At 41.4% G+C, this 16,184-nt stretch overlaps 1 protein-coding gene across 1 annotated transcript; it reads left to right on the top strand.

Annotated features, from left to right (window-relative positions):
- Positions 1-2,663: 2,663 nt before the first annotated feature.
- On the top strand, positions 2,664-3,074 carry LOC115639531 (scale keratin-like). Its single transcript, XM_030542420.1, has one exon. It carries the CDS (start codon positions 2,664-2,666, stop codon positions 3,072-3,074), a length of 411 nt encoding a protein of 136 aa, XP_030398280.1.
- Positions 3,075-16,184: the final 13,110 nt, after the last annotated feature.

The raw sequence follows: 16,184 nt of genomic DNA, 5'->3' as shown, positions 1-16,184 counted from the left end.
AAAGTGACTGGAGATTCATGGTGCCTGCTTGAGATACCTTATAAGAAACTTGGCTCCAGAGAACAAGAACTGAGCACATTTGAAATGCCAAGATCTTCATGGCCTTCAAAGTAGGGCACCAATATCACTAGTCACTTGACTATCTTGGCCTTGTGTTTAGCAAGAGAAGTCTTGCTCATTGTTGCAAAATCATTAACCTCCCTTCTATTTACCTGGTAGGCTTCATAGAGTCTTTTCTTCTTCCTACTGCCCTGGTTCCAGAAAGTGCTGCTGAGGGTGTAGATAGTAACTGAAAAACTATGGGCAATGGTGGGGTAGTTTCTGGAAGAGAAGGACCTTGCATCCTTTGCTAAGGTAGATCATACCCTGGATTAGTCTAATTTCTGCTGGAAGCTCATTCCTCAACTATCACACCATGACTAAGTGAGCTTTCTTTCCATCTCTCATGTGAGTCTTCCTGGGCTTTCTTGGTCAGCCGCATTGCTCCAGGAGAAAACCACCCTCTTGTGGTGATCCAGTTACGAGATTTTAATCTCAAACCTTTACAGAGCATTGCAGTAGGGGGATCTTCCTTGTCCTGTTCTGATTCCCCAGTGAGTCCTTATCCTTAAATCACTGACCACTTAACTGGACATCCTTCAGACTTGAATGTCTATTAGCATTCGGTTGAAAATCTGGGTTGAACAGAAATAATATACAGCACTTTGATCCTGCTTCAGTTCTATTTTGAAAGCTTAGGAGGGATTTAACTTAAGCATTAGGCATGATTTGGCCCTGTTTCTAGGAGAGTATTGTCACCCAGAAGGCCTGGCTGGAAGGCCATTGAACTGACTGAAAAGGCATCCATGGAGTTCAAAAACATATTGTCTCAAACACATAGTGAAGGGTAATGGGTGAGGATACTACGCATGACAAATAAACTCTCCCATCCACCAAGGGGTTCCAAGGGTAAACTCCACCTTGCTTCCAATTAGCTATTTGTTTGGATATAATAAACTAACATGGCATCCTGTGCATGACAGCAGATTGTGTGAGTGATACACCCTTGAGTCACCCTCATGCTGTGAAGTCATTCAAAGCAAAAGAATAAAAATGGAACTACATTTATACCCGTGTTGACACCAAGCAAGTTAATTGGATGATACCAGGAAGGTATCTTGCCCATAAAAATTTCAGGTGACAGAAACCGCAGGGTGTATTGTGCATGTCATCCGATGTTTGACTGAGAATTGAGTAACTGATTAACCAAGATCAAAGCCATTACAACAATTAGAGGCTTTATCCAGGCAAGAGAAAATTTTGTTTGGTCAATGATTAGGTCTCAGTGCATAAGGGGTGTTTCCTCGGCTTCCCATTGGCTAAGAATGCATATAAAAGTGATTGGAGCAGCAAGTGGTTCTATCCACTTTTCCTGACTTCATCGCCTTGGTGAACTGGGTAAGTCTATTTAACTCAATTGGCTCCAATTATTGCTTTAGTGATAGTTTTTACTATGGGCTGAATCCTGTACCAACACTACATGTTTTTTTTCTGTTGGAGTAGAGGGCATCTTGCTTTTGATAAGAGACTTTCTGTAGCTTGCCAATTGAAGACCTTGGCGGATGCAGTCTTATAAATAGCATGTTGCAATTTTCAAATTTTCATATGGGATTGGGACCCTTTCATTCGCAATAAATAGCGATTGCACACGGAAATCCCTTACAGCATTATGACAAATGTCAGCCTCAGTCTACTTTGATTATAGAGTGCACTAGTCGGACTCTTCATATAAAAAAATATACGCATTGCCAGATCCTCAGCTGACTTCATTGGAACTATGACTTCATCAGAAAGATTTACCTGGGTTGATGATCTGACCTTGCTCTTTCCACAAAACTATGGAGATCAGATTTCATCTATAATGATTGAACAGCAATGTGACTATTCTTTTCAGTTTACTAGGTACAGCTCTAAGATATAATTTAAACCAAGAGTTTTGTAGGGATATAGGTGTTCTCCTACAGGGAAAAGCTAGCCTCTCTTTTAGGCGTGCTAGAAAGAGAAGTCTCTCCAAAATGGACATATTCACGGTTCTTGTAAGTTAATCTGAAGCATTATATAGAAGCATAGTGTGAAGATGCAGCACACTATTAGAGACAGGATACTGGCCGAGATGGACAGCTGATCTTATCCAATACGGCTCTATTTAATTTCTTAGTGGTACAACTTTAAAACTGTGTCTCTTACCTCTCAGGTAATTGCCATACCCACCAGTATAGTGTATTTCACTCTTTGTATGTTCAGCATCCAGGGCAATGGGGCACCATTCTCAGTTGTAGCATGTAGGAAGTATGGCAATTCCAAAGATCAATGCTATCCTTACCCACAATGCGGAGGGCCCAAGTTCTATACCCACTTTACGCTGTGACTTCCACAGAGTAACCTGCCAAAGGGATAGACCATCTGAAGGTTTCACAGGCGTTGGTTAGACAGAAGACTTAGGCTCAATGGGTGGACAGAACTAAAAGGAAGAAATGGGATGCGATATGGATCTCTTTTTAATAGACCTTCCTATCATCTATTACCATATTACACCAGCTGTGAATTTGTTATGACACTGTGATTTGCGTGTTATGTTTACTCAGTCTCTACCGTGTGTTTCAGCTATACCGCAGTCACAAAAGATGTCTTCCAGCAAAGCTCTGTGTTACCCACGTCCACCATGTTATCCCGACATCTGCCCAGACCCATATGTTAATGCCTGGAATGAGCCTTGCATCACATCATGCGGTGACTCGAGCGCAGTGGTCTATGCACCGCCGGTTGTCGTGAGATTTCCGGGACCTATTCTCGCTACTTGCCCTCAAGACAGCGTTGTGGGAAGCACCCTACCAAATTTACTCAATGGATATGGGGGCCCATATGGAGGTGGTAGTTTCAGTGGCTCAGTCGGTTCTGGGGGTGCTTATGGAGGTGGATATGGTGGTGGATATGGTGCTGGGTATGGCAGTGGATACGGTGGTTTATATGGGTATGGGAAGAGATATGGTAGGAAGTGCTATTCTTCCCGCTTTGGAAGCTGTGGCCCATGCTAAACCCAGCAGAAAGATCCAAGGAACAAGAAACAACCACATGAAATCGGTGGAGGATGTGTGTTAATCAGGTCTCTCAATGTCTTCCTTTGTTACATGCTACCTTAACTGTATTGTCTAATCATTTGTAGATTAGTCTTATGTTCAGATTGTGCTTTGTCCTCTTTGAGGCTGAAAGGTCCACAACAAGTAACTTAATTTGATGAAAAAACAGACACAGTTTTCAAATCTAAAGGTATGAGAAAGAGAACAGAACATCTTGTGTCAAATGCATCACTTTGGAGATAGCAATTGTTTGTAGCTCCTATTGTAATGTTGAAAACACAGTGTCTGTGCTTTGTATTAAATCATGCTGTAAGTGTAAACTCCGACACTCATTCCATTAAAAAAATATACTGCATCTTAATATTGGCCTTCTGGTGTTCCCTTCCCCTCCATTCTTTCTTTCCAAAGCACTCTGGGTAAATTCTCCCTGTGTCAATACCAACCCTATGTACTAATCTAATCCCACTCAAATCCATAGCTAAGAGGAGAATCAGATACATTAATTGCTTAATAGAATTCTGCAGGCAATCTACATGGAGGAATACCATGTTTCCTGCTCTAAATGTTAGACAGAATTGTACAGCCTTTGTAATACACTAGTGGAAGGAACCTCAAGAGCACATCCAGTCCTGTCCAGTGAGCTGAGGTAGAACCAAATACACTTAGATCCTCCCTGATAGGTGTTTGGCTATTTTGTACTTTGTATCCTCCAGAGACAGGGATTCCGCAAGTTCCCTTTAAAGTCTAAACGCAATGCTTACCGATCATCAAAGTTAGAAACTTCCTGCTTATAGAGACTCTAAAACTTCCTTGCTGCAGATTAAAATAGTTCCTCCTTCCGCTTCCTTTAGTGGACATGGGCACAACTGAACACCATCCTCTCTATAGGAGGCCAGAATATACATGAAGATAGCTATCAGATACCCCCTGACACAATTTTCATTTCTCATTTCTTTAACCTTTCCTCTTAGTTCAGATATTCTAAAGCTTTCACCATTTTTGTAACTCTCCTCTGGACTCGCCCCAATCCGTCCATATCTTTCCTGCTAATGTCTGTTGCCCAAGACAAGACAAAGTGCTGCATCCGAAGCCCCACCCCTGCCAGTTAGAGCTGGAGAATTTGCTTCCTAAGTATGGGACTTTGTACTTCTCTTTACTGAATTTCAGTTTGTTGAAAGTTAATAGGGTGATACCAGGAAGGCATCTTGCCCATAAAGATTTCAGGTGACAGAAACCTCAGGATGTACAGTATATGTCATCCTATGTTTGACTGAGAATTGAGTAATATATTAACCATGATCAAAGTGACTACAGCAATTCAATGACTTAGCCAGATAAGAAAACATTTGGTTTGCTTAATGATCAGGTCTCAGTGCATAAGGGGTGTTTCCTCGGCTTCCCATTGGCTAAGAATGCATATAAAAGTGTGGTGAACTGCATGTTGTTCTATCCGCTTCTCCTGACTTCATCCCCTTTGTGAACTGGGTAAGTCTATTGAACTCAATTGGTTCCAATTGGTGAGTTATTGATAGTCTTTACTATGGACTGAATCCTGCACCACCACTATGTGATTTTTGATCTGTAGGAGCAGAGGGCATCTTGCTTTTGATAAGAGACTTTCTGTATCTTGTCAATTGAAGGTCTTGGTGGCTGCAGTCTTATAAATAGTATGCTGCAATTTTCAAATCTTTATATGGGATTGGGACTCTTTCATTCGCAGTAAATGGGGATTGGGCAGGGAAATCCTCAAGGAAAAGTGGCTATGAAAGGCTTTGTAGATGAAGAAAAGTTCTTAGATGGGACCCAAAGAAATAGGAAAGTTGTTTGGCATGGGAAGGAGGAAGACAGACTGTCTGAAGGCTTCACAGGGGTTAGTTAGGCAGAAGACTTAGGGTAAATGGTGAGCAGGGTTAAAGGGAAGAAATGGGATCAGATATGGATTTTTTTAAAATAGACCTTCTAATCAACTATTACCATATTAAACCAGCTGTGAATCTGCTATGCCACTGGGAATTGCATGTTTTCTTTACCCTGTCTCTACTGCTTGTTTCAGGTCTATCATAATCACAAAAGATGTCTTGCAACATAGCTCTGTGTTACCCACATCCACCATGTTATCCCGACATCTGCCCAGACCCATATGTTGATGCCTGGAACGAGCCTTGTGTCACATCATGCGGTGACTCGAGCGCAGTGGTCTATGCACCACCGGTAGTTGTTAGATTCCCGGGACCAATTCTCGCTACCTGCCCTCAAGACAGCCTTGTGGAAAGCACGTTTCCAAATTTACCCAATGGATATGGGGGCCCATATGGTGGTGGTAGTTTTGGTGGCTCGGTCAGTTCTGGGAGTGTTTATGGAGGTGGATACGGTGCTAGGTATGGTGGTGGATATGGTGGCTTATATGGGTATGGGAAGAGATATAGTAGGAAGTGCTATTCTTCCCGCTTTGGAAGCTGTGGCCCATGCTAAACCCAGCAGAAAGATCCACGGAACAAGAAACAACCAGGAAATGAAAGAGACGATGGAAATTCACCTCTTAGCTAATGGAGAATGAACACCTAGAACTCCACATGAAATCAGTGGGGGCTGTGTGTAAATCAGGTCTATCAATGTTTTCCCTTGTTACATGTTACCTTAACTGTATGGTCTAATATTTGTGCAGCTTATTCTTATGCTCATATTGTGCTTTGTCCTCTTAGAGTCTGAAAGGTCCACAACAAGTAACTTAATTTGATGAAAAATGGGACATGGTTTGAAATCTACAGGTGTGAGAAAGAGAACAGAACATCGTTGTCAAATGCATCACTTTGGAGATAGTGACTCCTTGTAGCTCCTGTTGTAACCCTGAATATATAGTCTCTGTGCTTTGCATTAATTCATTCTGTACGTGTAAACTGCACTGCTCGTTCCCATTAAAAATTATACTGCATCATAGTATCGGCCTTCTGGTTTTCCTTTCCCCTCCATTCTTTCTCTCCAAAACACTCTGGGTGAAATTCTCTCCTGTGTCAATACCAACTGTATGTACTAATCAATCCCACTCAAATTCATAAGTAAGAGGGGAATCAGGTAGATTAACTGGTTAATAGAATTATACAGGCATTCTAAGGGGGAATTACACTGTTGTTACACATGTCTCTGATAGACTCTAGCTGACTAAATACATTTGAATTACAATATGTTTCTCAGTTCTAATTATTATACAGAACTGTAGAATCTTTGAGACAGGGCTAGAAGGGACCATTTGAAGCTGTCTAGTCCAGCTTCCTGAGCTGAGGCAGAACCCAGTAAACATAGACCATAGGCCAACCCTTACAACCCTAGGCGTTCAGCTGTCCTGTTCTTAAAATCCTCCAGGGATGACGATTCTGCAGCTTCCTTTGAAAGCCTAAAAACAGTGCTTAACTATCATTAGAATTAGAAATTTAATGCTTATCTATAACCTAAGACTCTCTTATTTCAGACTAAGATAGTTACTCCTTGTATTTCCTCTAATGATCACTGAGAAGGATTGATCACCATCTTCTCTATAACAGCCCTGAACATATATGAAAACTGTTAGTAGATGTCCAGTTTCCATTTTTCAATTCTAAACATGCCTGGTTTTCTTTAAAGTTTCCTTATAGTTCTGGTTTTCTAAACCTTTCTTCATTTTTGAAGCTTTCCTCTGGACTCTTTCCAATTGGTCCACATCTTTCCTGCTAATGTCTGTTGCCCCAAACCAGACATAACACCCCATCTGAAACACCATTCACACAACTAGTTAGGAGCAGGACAATTTACTTCCTAAATATAGGACTTTGCACTTGTATTTGTTCACTTTCAGTTTGTTGATTTCAGATTCATTCTGCAATTTGTCAAGCTGATTTGGAATTCAAATCCTGCCTCCAAAGTGTTTGCAATCCCTCTCAATTTGGTATCATCCACTAATTGTCTAAGTCTCCGCTCAATACCATTACACAATTCATTAATGAAAATATCGCATAGTACAGGAACCAGGACAATCTCCTAAGTGTTCCTGCTACATATGGCCTCCCACATAGAAAATAAATCATTGATAATTAGTCTTTGAGTCCTGAATTCAGCCAGTTAGGCACCCACTTGTTAGAAATTTCATCTTAACCATAAATTGATAAGAAGGAGATAGGCAGACTTTTTGTTAGTGTCTGAAGTTGTAAATGGAAGGATTAGGAGCTATAGGGGAGAAGGACCAGGAAACTGGGATATTCACTGTGGTGAGTCTTTCAGTCCCACCCACCTCTCAATTCCTGAGAGCTGGGAGACACATGTCCCTCCCATCATTCCACCTCAAATACTTAATATATGTGAGCCCCTTCAAAAACTACATATGCAGCAAAATTAGGAGAAAATGTGCCATGACATACAAAATAAAATAGTGATATAAACATCACAACAATGGAAATTCAGCATGTGTATCCCAATCTCCAGCTAAATCTTACCAACTGCTTGCCCTAAATCAGGCCCACCGGCACACGGGTGCACCAAGCCAACTTTTCATGTCATGTCAAATTATGTTTGGGTTTCCACACATTCCAACTTTTTCTGTAGCAGGAAGAAAGACTGAATTGCCCTTTGCTCCTTTCCAAGCTGAACCAAAGGGGCCAGAAGGGTGTGCACCCATGTCCCAACCAAACAGGTCTCTTCAGAGCCAGATGAGATACTTGAATCATAACAAAATGCCAAACTGGCTGTAATGGATAGGGAGGAGCACAATGTCCATGCCATACAGGGTAAAGGAATCCCATCTCGTTGGTCAGCATCCTGATGCTGGACAGTCTTGGAGAGCCAAGGGAGGAAACACTGAGTGAGAATTGCATATGAAGAGACCAAAGAGAGGGTACTGATCTGATCAAGATGAGTCAGAAAATCTATGAATATAGCCAAGCCCAAGTTTTTCAGAAGTGACTGTGATTTGTGATGTCTCCCGTCTCAAGTGTTCAACTAGAGTTGGACTTGAATATTGGTATAGAAGGGTACAGCTTACTGAAGAAGGACAGGCAGGGAAAAAGGGAAGAGGTGTTGCCTTATACATAAAAAAATGTATACACTTGGACTGGGGTTGAGATGGAAATAGGAAACAGACTCATTGTAAGCTTCTGGGTAAGGATAAAAGGGGTAAAAAACAAGGCTGATATCATGATAGTGGTCTACTACAGATCATCAAACCAAAGGAAGAACAGGTGGATGAGCCTTTTTTTAAACTAACAAAATCATCCAAAGCACAGGACTTGGGGTGATCGGGGACTTTAACTACCCAGACTTCTGGATAGGAAAATAACAGAGCAGGGCACAGATTATCCAACAACTTCTTGGAATGTATTGGAAACAATTTTTTATTTCAGAAGGTGGAGAAAGCTACTAGGGGTGAGGCTGCTCTAGATTTGATTTTGACAAATAGGGAGGAACTGCTTGAGAATTTGAAAGTAGAAGGCAGCTTGGTTGACAGTGATCAGGAAATGATAGAATTCATGATTCTAAGGAATGTCAAGAGGGAGAACAGCACAATAAAGACAATGGATTTCAAGAAGGCAGAGTTTAGCGAACTCAGGGAGTTGGTAGGAGGTAAGAACCCATTGGAAGCAAGTCTAAAGGGAAAAACAATTGAAGACAGTATTTTTTCAAAGGGACATTATTAAGGGCACAACAGCAAGCTATCCTGCTGCATAGGAAAGATAGGAAATGTGGCAAGAGATCACCCTGACTTAACCAGGAGATCTTCAATGATCTAAAAATCAAAAGAGAGTCCTACAAAGGAAACTAGGACAAATTAAAAGGGTAATTACACAAGTATGTAGGGACAAAATTACAAAGACCAAGGCACAAAATGAGATTAAACTAGCGAGAGACATAAAGGGTGACAAGAAAACATTCTACAAATACATTAGAAGCAAGAGGAAGACCAATGATAGGGTAGGACCATTATTCAATACTGGGGGCAGGTGGGGGGGGGAATAATAACAGAAAATGTGGAACGCTTAATGATTTCTTTGTTTCGGTTTTCACCAAGAAGTTTGGTGGTGATTGGCCATCCAAAATAGTGAATGCCAGTGAAAATGAGGCAGGATCAGAGGCTAAAATACGAAGTGGGAAATGACTGCTTAGGAAGGAGCACTGCAGGAAGGGATCTGGGGGTCAGAGTGGATCACAAGCTAAATATGAGCCAACAGTGTAATGCTGTTGAAAAAAAACCAAAACCCACAATCATCATTCTGGAATGTATTATCAGGAGTGTTATAAGCAAGATGCGAGAAGTAATTCTTCCAATCTACTCCATGCTGATTGACCCTCAGCTAGAATATTGTGTTCAGTTCTGGGAACTGTATTTCAGGAAAGATATGGACAAGTCAGAGAAAGTCCAGAGAAGAGCAACAGAAATTATTAAATGTCTTGAAAACATGAGCTATAAGGGAACATTGCAGAAATTGGGTTTGTATACTCTGGAGAAGAGAAGATTGAGAAGAGACATGATAACGTTTTCAAGTACACAAAAGGTTGTTAGAAGGAGGAGGGAGAAAAATTGCTCTCATTAACTTCTGAGGATAGGACAAGAAGCAATGGGCTTAAATTGCAGTAAGAGAGATTTAGGTTGGACATTAGGAAAAAATTCCCAACTGTCAGGGTGGTTAAGCACTGGAATAAATTTCCTTGGGAGGTTGCAGTATCTCCATCACTGGATATTTCTAAGAGCAGATTGGACAAACACCTGTCATGAATGGTCTAGATAATCCTTAGTCCTGCCATGAGTGCAGGGGACTGGCCTACATGACCTCTTGAGGTCTTCTCCAGCCTTATATTTAAAGATTTATATGATTCTGTAAAGTATTTAGAGCAGGGAAATATATTCGTGTTGAAAGACATTTATTTATTCCCATTCTATTAGAGACAAGTGTAACAAGGGGATAATTCAATCCTATTCAGAGGACCTACATAATGCTATTCAACAATTAATACACCTGATTATCTTCTCACTTGTCGGCTTGTGTGTCATTGATTAGTGCACAGGGCTGGTACTGACCATTGGCACGGGAGAATTTCACCCAGAGTGCTTTGAAAAGAAAGAATGGAAGAGAAAGAAAAACAGAACACCAATAATATAAAGCAGCATAATTTTTAATGGGAATGAGGAGTGGAGTTTACATTGCAGAATGGATTAATGCAGAGCACAGAGAGTGTATTTTCTGACATACAATAGAAGCTGCAAACAGTCACTATCTCCAAAGTGATGCATTTTACAAAAGATATTCTGCTCTCTTTCTTGCAGCTGTAGATTTGAAAATCATGTCCCATTTTTCATCAGATTAAGTTACTAGTTGTTGACTTCTCAGCATCAAGTAGGACAAAGCACAATATGAGCATAAGTGTATGCTGCAAAACCATTAGACCATACAGTTAAGGTAACATGTAACAAGGGAAGACATTAATAGGCCTGATTTACACTCATCCCCCACTGATTTCACATTGAGTTGTAGGTGCTCATTTTTCATTAGCTAAGAGGTGAATCTCCATCGTCTCTTTCATTTCCTGGTTCTTTCTTGTTCCATGGATCTTTCTTCTGGGTTTAGCATGGGCCACAGCTTCCAAAGCGGGAAGAATAGCACTTCCTACCATATCTCTTCCCATATCCATATAAGCCACCATAGCCACCACCATACCTAGCGCCGTATCCACCACCATAAGCTCCCCCAGAACCAACTGAGCCACCAAAATTACCACTCCCATATCGGCCCCCATATCCATAGGGTAAATTTGGTAAGGTGCTTCCCACAACGCTGTCTTGAGGGCAGGTAGCGAGAATTGGTCCTGGGAATCTCACGACAACCGGTGGTGTATAGACCACTGCGCTCGAGTCGCCGCATGATGTGACACAAGGCTCATTCCAGGCATCAACATATGGGTCAAGGCAGATGTCGGGATAACATGGTGGACGTGGGTAACACAGAGCTTTGTTGGAAGACATCTTTTGTGATTGTGGTATAGCTGAAACACACAGTGGGGAGTAGATCACACATTATACACAATTTGCAATATTAAAGGAGACACAAAGCTCTGTTTCTTATGGCCACGTCATTACAACCCTATATCTTCTTTTTTCCCCTCCAAAGGCTTTACTGCCACATTCAGTATAAATCACCTTTTCACGGCTTAAAACAACCAGTAACTAGTGCAGAACACATTGAAATGAATGATTATTATCCCTGTGACAGGCTACCAGAGGTTTGGTGAGTCACTGGGTGATCCAGGAGAAGATTAATGAAAGAATTGAGCATGTGGACTCCAGGACCTTCTAAATTCCACAACTGAGAATGGTCCCCCTTTGTACTGGCCCAGTATATGCAGAGCGGACAATCTCTGAAAGTAATTAGTGGGAATGGGGGGTCCCAGTCCCATATGTAGATTTGAAATTCCCAATCTGCTATTTTTAAGACTGCATCAGTCAGGCTCAACAACCGATGAGATACAGAAAGTCTCTTATGGAAAGCAAGATGCCCCCTTCTCCAACAGCTCTACAATCTCAGGAGATTGGTGAAGGATTCCATTCATATTTAAAACTACCATTACACCAACAATTAGTACAAATGAAGTTAAATCGACTTACCCGGTGCACTTGGATTTCAGTGGGTATGGGATAAGGGCCCATATTAAATAGCTCTAGGTGGGAATCCTAATCATATGTGGAAAAGATCCCCACCTCCCTAATGAGATTCCAGGATAAATTTCAAACTGACACCAGACTTGTTTTAAAGAACTGGAACAGAATCCTTGCAGGAAAGGAATGTCCATGGTTCCATGTGCATATCATCCAGTCCGGGAGTGAGAATAAACTAATAGCCTTAAAGAGGGATCACAACAATTGCCAGTAATCGGGGGAATTTTCTGTGCAAAAAATGTTTCATTTTTAAGTGACATGGACTTCTTTGCATCCTGTACTAAAATAGAGCATATTTTACTCTCTTTTCCTCTGGAAGCTCATACTTCAGTAATCCTCCCTCATTACTAAGTAGAATTTTTTCCATCGCTCATGTGAGTTTTCCTAAGCTTTGTGAGGACTATTATCTCAGAAGAACACCACCATCTTTTCAAGTCACAGATGGAGCTGACATTCCAAGATTTTAATCCCAAGCCTTAATGGAACACTTCACCCATTCAACAACCCCTACTTTTTGCTGCAAATCTAGAGGAATCTTGCTATAGGTTGGCCTTGGGTGTTCTGTTCTGATCCTCCTGTGAGTGCCTAACTTAAATCCACTGATTCCTTGACTGGACATCTCCTCAGACGGGAATGTCTAATAGCATTAGGCTGAAAATCAGGGGTGAATATAAATAATATGAACCACTTTGATCCTGTTTCCCTTCTATTTTGAAAACGTAGGAGGGATTTAATTTAAGCCTAGGGCATCTACGGCCATGTTTCCAGGAGAGTATTGTAACTCAGAGGGGCTGGCTTCAGTACTATTGAGCAGATAAAAAATTCATCCAAGAATTTAAAGAATATATTGGCTCAGACTCTCCCATCCACACAGGAGTTCCAGGTTAAACACCTTGCCGCTAATTATTTTCTAGTCTGGATATTATGGACTAACATGGAGTGTTGTGCATGACAGCAGATTGTGCTTGTGATACATCCATGAATCACTCTGATACTGTGAAATAATTCAAAGCAGAGTAAAGAAACAGAACTGAATTTATTCCTGTGTTGACACCAAGGAAGTTAGTAGGACGATACCAGGAAAGTATCTTGCTCTAAAAATTAAAGATGACAGGAACTCCAGGGTGTAATATGCACGTCATCCTATTTGGGATTGAGAATTGAGCAATTGATTAAGCATGATCAAAGCCATTACAGCAATTTGATGACTTAGCCAGGTAAGAAAACATTTGGTTTGCTTAATGATCAGGTCTCAGTGCATAAGGGGTGTTTCCTCTGCTTCCCATTGGCTAAGAAAGCGTATAAAAGTGTTTGGAACTGCAGGTGTTTTTATTCACTTCTCTTGACTTCATCTGATTGGTGCACTGGGTAAGTCTATTTAACTCAATTTGTTTTAGTCATAGTTTTAAACATGTATTGAATCCTTCACCAATGCTCTGTGACTTTAGAGATGTGGGAGAAGGGAGCATCTTGCTTTCCATAGGAGACATTCTGTAGCTCGCCAATTGCTGAGTGTGGTGGATGCAGTCTTAGAAATAGTAGATTGGGATTGGGATTGGGATCCCCTTGCCCCATTCCAAATAATTACTTTTGGAGATTCTTCTCTCTGCGTATAGAGGGTGCACTACCACGAGGCACCATTCTCATTAGTAGCATTTAGGAGATCCTGGAGTTCACGTGCTCAATTCTGTCATTCGTCTCAATCACGAGTGGGTCATTCTTCTCCAAGGGTACCAGTGACTCGCTAAGCAATGGTAGTCAAGTCACTTCAGCTGAGCCTGTAACCTGCCACAGGGATAATAACCTCTCATTTCATAGGCATTCTCCACAGCTTAATGGTTGCCTTGAGCAGTGAAAAGCTAGTTTACTCAGCATGTGGCAGGAAAGCTTTTGGAAGGTATATAAAGATGATTTAGGGATGTATTGGAGTGGCATCAAGAAACAGAGAGCCCTGAATCTCTTCTAGCACTCAGAATTGTGTGTAATATTTACTCTGCTTCCCACTGTGTGTTTCAGCTATACAACAATCACAAAAGATGTCTTCCAGCAAAGCTCTGTGTTACCCACGTCCACCATGTTATCCCGACATCTGCCCAGACCCATATGTTGATGCCTGGAACGAGCCTTGTGTCACATCATGTGGTGACTCGAGCGCAGTGGTCTATGCACCACCGGTTGTCGTGACATTCCCGGGACCAGTCCTCGCTACCTGCCCTCAAGACAGTGTTGTGGGAAGCACCTTACCAAATTTACGCAATGGATATTGGGGCCCATATGGAGGTGGTAGTTTCAGCGGCTCAGTCGGTTCTGGGGGTGCTATGGAGGTGGATATGGTGGTGGATATGGTGCTGGGTATGGCAGTGGATACGGTGGTTTATATGGGTATGGGAAGAGATATGGTAGGAAGTGCTATTCTTCCCGCTTTGGAAGCTGTGGCCCATGCTAAACTTTGAAGACAGATCCACGGAACAAGAAACAACCAGCAAATGTAATAGAAGATGAATATTCCCCACTCACCTAAGGGACGATGAGAATGTACATCTCCATATGACATCGCTGGAGGCTGTGTACTAATCCGGCCTATCTCTATTGTCCCCTTGTTACGTGCTACCTTAACTGTATGGTCTAATGCTTTTGCAGCTCCTCTTGTGCTTTGTTCTATTGGATGCTGAAAGTTCCAGAACAATTTGATGAAAAATGGGGCATAATTTCCAACTGTCCAGCTGCAAGAAAGGCAGCAGAACATCTTGTGTGAAATGTATGACTCTGAAGATAGTGACTGCTTTTAGCTCCTATTGTAAGCCTGAAAAATGCATTCTCTGTGCTCTGCATTAATTCATTCTGCAATGTAAAGTGCACTGCTCATTCCCATTAAAAATGATGTGGCATTCCATTACTGACTTTCTGGTTTTCCTTTCTCCTCTATTCTTTCTTTCCAAAGCACTCTGGGTGAAATTCTCTGCTTTGCCGATGGTCTGCACCAGTGCTATGCACTGCATCCATCACACTCAAGTCCGTAAGTGAGAAGAGAATCAGTTATATTAATTGGACAGTAGCACCATGTAGCAACTCTGTATAGGAGGTAATTACCCCCTTGTTACACTTGTCTCTGCTAGAATGGGAATAAATAAATGACGTTCAAAAAGACTATATTTCCCTGCTGTACATAGTCTATAGAATCACAGAATTCTGTAAGGATAAGGGTGGAGGACACCTTCAGAGCTCATGTAAAGGGCAACAAAAATGATCATGGTTATGGATCTGCTTCCGCATGAGGAGAGATTAATAAGACTGGGGCTTTTCAGCTTGGAAAAGAGACAGCTAAGGGGAGATGTAATTGAGGTCTATAGAATCATGACTGGTGTAGAGAAAGTAGATAAGGAAGTGTTGTTTACTACTTCTCATAACACTAGAACTCTGGGTCACCAAATGAAATTAATAAGCAGCAGATTTAAAGGTAAATAGAAGGGAGGTTAATGATTTTGCAACAATGAGCAAGACTTCTCTTGCTAAACACAAGGCCAAGATAGTCAAGTGACTAGTGATATTGGTGCCCTACTTTGAAGGCCATGAAGATCTTGGCATTTCAAATGTGCTCAGTTCTTGTTCTCTGGAGCCAAGTTTCTTATAAGGTATCTCAAGCAGGCACCATGAATCTCCAGTCACTTTTGAAACCTCCGGCTTGATTGCTTCTCTCTTTACATTGAAAGACATGAGACCTTTCAACTCGTTTCATAACTGCTTGTTCAAGAAATGTATAGACAAAGAATTGAGGATGCATTTCCTACAAAGATGACGAGAAGATTCATCATGGTGAAGGTGTAGTGCCTAGGAACTTATTACTTATCACTTGAAATCAAGGGCCAGATTTTCAGGGGGGGTAAAGAGGAAGAAAGTCATTGTCCTGGATTCAAAAGTCCCATCACAGTCGGTTGCTTCACAACTGATTTTCCAAGCACAGGAGAATGAAACGATCTCCAGAGCAGTGGGCTAACTCAGAGATCTATGCTCCATTTGATCACTCTTTAACCCTACATTGGATATTTAAAAGAAATATAAATTGTGTATAGTCTTTAGCTGGCCCATTCTTGAGGAGAGGATTGCCAACGTCAAGGCCGTATTTGAAGTCATGTCAATGCATTGGAAAGTCGATTTAACTTCATTTGTACCAATTGTTGGTTTAATGATAGTTTTAAATATGAATGGAATCCTTCACCAATCTCCTGAGATTGTAGAGCTGTTGGAGAAGGGGGCATCTTGCTTTCCATAAGAGACTTTCTGTAACTCATGGTTGTTGAGCCTGACGGATGCGGTCTTAAAAATAGCAGATTGGGAATTTCAGATCTACATATGGGATTGGGATCCCTCTCCCCCTTCCCACTAATTACATTCAGAGA

The sequence above is a fragment of the Gopherus evgoodei genome, chromosome 24 (assembly GCF_007399415.2).
Source record: "Gopherus evgoodei ecotype Sinaloan lineage chromosome 24, rGopEvg1_v1.p, whole genome shotgun sequence".
NCBI lineage: Eukaryota > Metazoa > Chordata > Testudines > Testudinidae > Gopherus > Gopherus evgoodei.
Note: the sequence above shows the minus strand (reverse complement) of the source record. Positions and strands in the feature narration are given on the sequence as shown.